This window comes from Coregonus lavaretus (genome assembly GCF_964263955.1).
Source record: "Coregonus lavaretus genome assembly, contig: HAP1_SCAFFOLD_2088, whole genome shotgun sequence".
Lineage (NCBI taxonomy): Eukaryota > Metazoa > Chordata > Actinopteri > Salmoniformes > Salmonidae > Coregonus > Coregonus lavaretus.
In genome coordinates, this window is record NW_028160602.1 from 79,418 (window position 1) to 85,693 (window position 6,276).

General features: G+C 52.0%; 1 protein-coding gene across 1 annotated transcript; it reads right to left on the reverse strand.

The window, feature by feature from the left end:
- Positions 1-295: 295 nt before the first annotated feature.
- LOC311121643 (histone H2A) lies at positions 296-682 on the reverse strand (the record flags this gene model as incomplete). Its single annotated transcript, XM_084196105.1, has 1 exon — positions 296-682. One exon carries the CDS (start codon positions 680-682, stop codon positions 296-298), a length of 387 nt encoding a protein of 128 aa, XP_084052231.1.
- Positions 683-6,276: the final 5,594 nt, after the last annotated feature.

Genomic DNA, 6,276 nt, shown 5'->3' on the forward strand with positions numbered 1-6,276 from the left:
TCAGGCTGCATCTGCCTTAGGGCAGAGGGTAAACCACTAGGAGCATAGCTCCCCTATGGGGCGGAGCTCCACGATATAGAACTAATGCTAGCCTGCTATGGCAAATGAGGCCAAGTAGGTGTTGTTGTTCATGCAAGGCCTCATGTGGGCACAGAATGTCGAAATAGTTGTGTATACACCCACTCAATGTATTGCGGTCATAGAAAGGTACTTTGCGCTTTTGGAGAGCTAGGTGGTTGGCTCTTAAAAGAGCCTTTGGGGGTTGAGTAGTCAAGTTGAAGTCGCAGTAGCGAATTTACTTGGCTTTGACTGCCTTCTCGGTCTTCTTGGGGAGTAGAACTGCCTGGATGTTGGGCAGCACACCACCCTGAGCGATGGTCACACCGCCGAGCAGTTTGTTCAGCTCCTCGTCGTTACGGACGGCCAGTTGCAGGTGACGGGGGATGATACGAGTCTTCTTGTTGTCACGGGCAGCGTTGCCGGCCAACTCCAGGATCTCAGCAGTCAGGTACTCGAGTACGGCGGCCAGGTAGACTGGTGCGCCAGCGCCCACACGCTCGGCGTAGTTGCCTTTGCGCAGCAGCCTGTGCACACGGCCCACGGGGAACTGGAGGCCAGCACGGGATGAACGGGTCTTTGCCTTCGCCCTGGCCTTGCCTCCGGTTTTGCCTCTTCCGCTCATATTGGTAGCTTGAGAAAGTCACAGAAAGTCTGAATGAGCCGCTCGCCACTTCGAGAGCCGTACATATACCTCGCCACAAGAGGCAACGATTGGCCACCGGGCCGGTGTGGCCTTATCCAATTGGAGCGAGGGACAGACAGATGGACAGACAGACAGCCCTAAGCCGGTTCCCACCCACAGGCAGCGAGTGAGAGGCTACTTTGTTTCCCTCCGACTTTGTTACTTTGTGTCATTTCGCGTGAGCGCCAAAATGTCCGAAATGACATCCACACATTATTTCTCTCCAAATGGGAAACAAACAGCTGGTGAGGGTGCACTCTTGAGTTTGAAATCGAAGCCACTATAGTATTGTTATTGTTATTACATGGCACTTGTAACACATCACAGCAGCCTGCCTCTGAACGGGAATAGCCCAGTGGCTCATATATAAAAATGGCTGTTGAGGGTGCACTCGTGAGTTTCAATTCGAAGCCACTATAGTATTGTTATTGTTATTACATGGCACTTGTAACACATCACAGCAGCCTGCCTCTGAACGGGAATAGCCCAGTGGCTCATATATAAAAATGGCTGGTGAGGGTGCACTCGTGAGGTCGAATTTCTGAGCCATTTTGGCCCTCTATTATATGCCTCTCCCTTCGCACACACCCAGAGTGGGACAATGTTGTGTGCGTAAAAGTAGCCGATTAGTTACCGGAGTGTAACTCCAGTTCTATGAGTGGAGCGGAGCCCCATAGGGGAGCTATGCTCCTAGTGGTTTACCCTCTGCCCTAAGGCAGCAGCAGCCTGAAACAAAATTATGCACACACCTACAGCCAATAGGAGTACAGGTGTCACTATATAAGGAACCCCGTTCCCTCAATCTGCCTCCCGAGATATTATCTTCAGCGAGACTAGAGAGGGTCGGTAGGGCCTTAAGTCCTATGGGGCTCCGCTCCACTCATAGAACTGGAGTTACACTCCGGTAACTAATCGTTCTATATCGTGGAGCTCCGCCCCATAGGGGAGCTATGCTCCTAGTGGTTTAAGGCGGAGCGAAACGCTCCAAAATGTACCCCCTGCCGAGCCTAACACTTCCCATTAAAAAATGTAAAGGTCAAGCCCAGCAATGGCTGCAACCAATTCCCGCAGTACTGCGACTAAAACCCATCAGGGCGTCACAATATACCGCGTCATCGGTTATAGACCCGCTCCATCTAGCTCAATGACAATGTCAATGGCTATTGGGCAGATCAATAGAATAGACGCCGTGCTAATCTGACTAGCAGATAGCCGTGCCTCAATATTCTATGGAACAAAATATACTAGTCATACTACACTGACCCTCAGATAGATGACCTTACATTCTGTCCATTCAGTACATGTTTCTATATGCTGACACTGTCAGCCAGGAGACATGCCACAGAATATGCTCTTCATCCAAAGCGGACCTGATAGAGATCAGTCTATCATCCTGCTTCTCCCTCCTCTACCTCAAGATTCTCCTTCAGCTATGCTGAGTGCAATCGAGATTGGAGTTTAAAGGCTTATTCCTGACATAAGTCTTCCTAACCAGAGCGGACCTGATTGGAACCTGTCCAAGGTCCTGCTCTGTCCTCTTTTTTCTAGCTCAAGAACGCCTTTCAGCTCTGCTGAAATTCGATCGAACAAAAGAGTTAGAAAACATGTCCATAATATGTTACTTCTAATAAAAGCGGACCTATGAACCTATTCACAATCCTGCTTTCTTTCCCTATTCTGCTCAAGGTCTCCCTTCAGCCACGCTGAGTACAGACCGAGCCAAAGAGTTAGAAGACATATCCAACAGATAGAAACGAATAAAAGGAGACGGTGTCGACCATGACGCCGCTCTACAAATATCCTCTACCTCTGTTCCTCTGAAAAGAGCAGTAGAAGCTGCTACTCCACGAGTGGAGTGCGCTCTAATACCCTGAGGTGGTTGTTGCCCCGCCGCCTCGTACGCCGTCTCAATGCCTTCACAAAGCCAATGAGACAAACGCTGTTTTGAAAGTGGTCTACCCAATGCAGCCGCACCGTGACACACAAACAGCTGAGGCGATGACCTAACCGCTTCTGTGCGCCTAACGTAACACGCCAAAGCGCGTACTGGGCACAGACAGTGAAGCTTTTCCTCACTCCTCTCCCCATGGGGAGGGGGATGAAAAGCCCACAATTCCACGATCTGCGATCTATATGCACTGTTAATAACCTTTGGCACAAATGCCGGGTTAGGACGTAACACCGCTCTGCTCAGATCGCCATTAATGGCTAGGCAGTCGGGTCTCGTCGACAGTGCACACAAATCGCTGACTCGTTTAGCAGTAGTCAAGGCGAGCAACAGCGCCGTCTTGATAGACAGCATCTTGAGGGGTATTTGATTCAATGGCTCGAACGGCGACTTACATAGCGCTTCGAGAACCAATGCCAAATCCCACTTGGGCAGCGTAGCTCTAGGCCTTGGCCTAAGCCGTCGCGTTCCCAATAGGAAACGTTTCACTAATGGATGAGTGAACACACTTTTTCCGTTAAACCCTTCATGACCAGCTGAAATTGCCGCTGCAAACACTCGAATAGTGGAGGGCGATTTCTGCCTATCAAACATAGACTGTAGGAATGAGAGAACACTCTCTACCTGACAGCTCATGGGGTCCACGTCCTGTGTATCACACCATCGTGAGAAAACATTCCATCTGCTGGTATACAGCTTACAAGTGGAACCGGCTCTTGCGCCCTGTATTGTTCTGATCACTGCATCAGACAACCCACGGCGCTTTAACCTGTCCCATTCAGGAACCAAGCCTTCAGTGGTTGGCCGATTATGGGCCATTGCCCTATCGAGCCTCCCGCCTGAATCAACGCGTCTCGTCGATGTGGAATTGGCCAGGGTGGCGCAATCAACATCTGACTCATCTCTGCAAACCACGGAGCCCCCGGGCGATCGGGCGCTATCAGTATCACTGACAGCTCCTCTGACCTCACCCTGGCTAGCAGTGGGAGAATGCAAGACAGCGGAGGGAATGCATACAGAAGAACTCTCGGCCACGGGTAGTGCGCAAATGCGTCTCTTCCCAATGGCGGTTCGTCCTGGTTCCTCAGAGAGAACCATAGGGGACACTGCGCGTTCACACGTGACGCGAACAGGTCCACCTCGGCTCTCCCGAATTGTTCCCAAATCTGTAGAACAATGTCCGGGTGCAGACACCACTCGTCGTCTCGAGGACCCCCTCTTGACATGATGTCTGCCCCTACGTTCAAGTAGCCCGGAATGTGTGCTGCTCTCAACGAGCAAAGGTGCTTGTGAGCCCACAGCCACAATTCCACTGCCGCCCGATGAAGGGCAGGAGACCTGACCCCTCCCTGGCGGTTTATGTGAGCCACTGTGGTTCGGTTGTCTGACCAGACCAGCACATCGCGACCCCGAAGGGTAGACGCGAAGTGGGTCAAGACCAGTCGCACCGTTTCCAACTCTAGGAGGTTGATGTGACGACCTGATTGAGGCCATGCACCTCCTATCGCTTGAGACTGACATGTCCCTCCCCATCCAGTCAGAGAGGCATCTGTAAACACTGGAATGTAGGATGACACCTTGCCCATCGGGACTCCGTGCGTGAGAACGCACGGGTTCCGCCAATAGTCCAGGTCTGCTCTTAGCGAGAGAGGAACCACCACCAACCGATGACGTTGACGCACTGGGTCTAGTCTTAGTTGGGCGAACCACCGCTGTGCTTTGCGCATGTGCAGAAGCCCTAGCGGGACCACAGAGTGGGCTGCCGACATGAGACCCAAAAGTGACATGATCGATAGCGCCGTTACTGTGTGATTCGGACGACACTTCCTCAGGGCCAGCAACAATGCTGCCCTTCGAGGGTCCGAAATTCGCGCCCTCATCATAACAGTGTCTAACTGTAGTCCCAAGTAGACAATCTGATGACTGGGCCAAGGTGCGCTCTTTTTCCAATTCACAGCAAACCCCAGACGCGTGAGATGCATCACTGTCTGTGTCGTGTGTGTGAACGCCAGCTCTGCTGACGGGGCGAGAATCAACAGGTCGTCTAGGTAGGCTAATAGCCTTATCCCTTGACGACGCAGCGGTTCCAATGCCGCCTCCACACATTTGGAAAACGTCCGAGGTGCCAGGGCGTACCCAAACGGCATCCTCGTGAACTCGTACGCCACCCCTTGAAAGGCGAACCGCAGAAACTTTCTGTGACGCGATTGTATCGGCACATGAAAGTACGCGTCCTTTAGGTCTATGCTTGTACAAAAATCTCCCTTCTGAACACATTCCAGTAGGCGTTTTGTCGTCAGCATTCGGAAGGGCCGTTTGGTTATGCTCTCGTTGAGAATGCGTAAATCCAAAATCGGCCTCACTCCCCCCGTCTTTTTTGGCACTAGGAAATAGGGCGAGTAAAGCCCCTTGTTCCTTTGCTCCCGGGGAACTACTGTGACCGCCTCCTTCGCCAAAAGTTCCGTAATCTCTGATTTCAGAGCGGCTACTTTGTCTGGCGTTTTCATCACCGTTTCCACCACTCCCCTGAACGGGGGTGGGGTTCGGCGGAATTGGAGGGCATAACCCTTCTCTAACGTCTGTTCTAGCCAGCGTGAGAGGGTACAGCTTTGACGCCACTGCCAGCAATGCATGGAAAGCGGGTGCGCACGAAGCTGTGGTGCATCCAGTAGGAAGGACCTGTATTCCTCTATGGCCCCTGCCGCCGCTATTCCCCAACACTGGGTTGGTGGAATAGCCCAAGGTGGGCCCCCCTTGAAAGGGAGAGGACACATCAGCTCGTTCTGGGTGAGTCGGGGGCTTTGATACGTTAGTTACGACCGTAACTCCAGTAATCTTGCCCTCCGTGAACGCAGCACGGGTCTGAACTGCGCTGTCTGAGGTACTGGCCTGAGACAGAGCGCTCTGCCCGGAAAGCGATTGCGTCATCATGTCATTGTCTGACTGAGACTGCCGCTTAACATGAGACCTATCCTTTACAGAATTCAATAGAACCTGAAAGGTGTGATCTCTGACTGACACCACACGGTGGCGCCACAATGCTTCTTTACTGGTATTAGGCGGCTGCTCAGCGACACACTCAATGTGTGGCGAGCTGCGCTCATAGCCATGGGCATTGATACGTTCAGAGTAATTTGGAGGCGTCCATACCTTGGAGGTATTCCCGCTCTCCGTGAACGTCGCACAGGTCTGATCTGCGTTGACTGAGGCATTGGCCTGCAGCAAGGCGTCATTCCCAGCAAACGGCAGCGCCTTCATGTCACATTGGGACAGAGGCATTTGCCTACTATGTGAGACCTTTACTGCAGAGCTCCTAGGAGTCTGCAGTAAGAGATCTTTATTAGGTGAGCTAAGGCTGTGCCTTGCTACCTTTACCCTTTTCCTCTCTTGAGCGCGCTCAGCTACACACTCTAAGTGGGTTGAACTACACTCAAGATGGTGAGGGAGAGACATAGAACGTGAAGTGTTCTTAACCTTATGAAATAAAAGTCCTTCTTTGACAGTGTCAATGAGAATCATCTCTTTATTCACATGGTTATAAAAACAGCCCTCCACGCCCTGAACAGTGGGGTGGGGGGGAACAGTA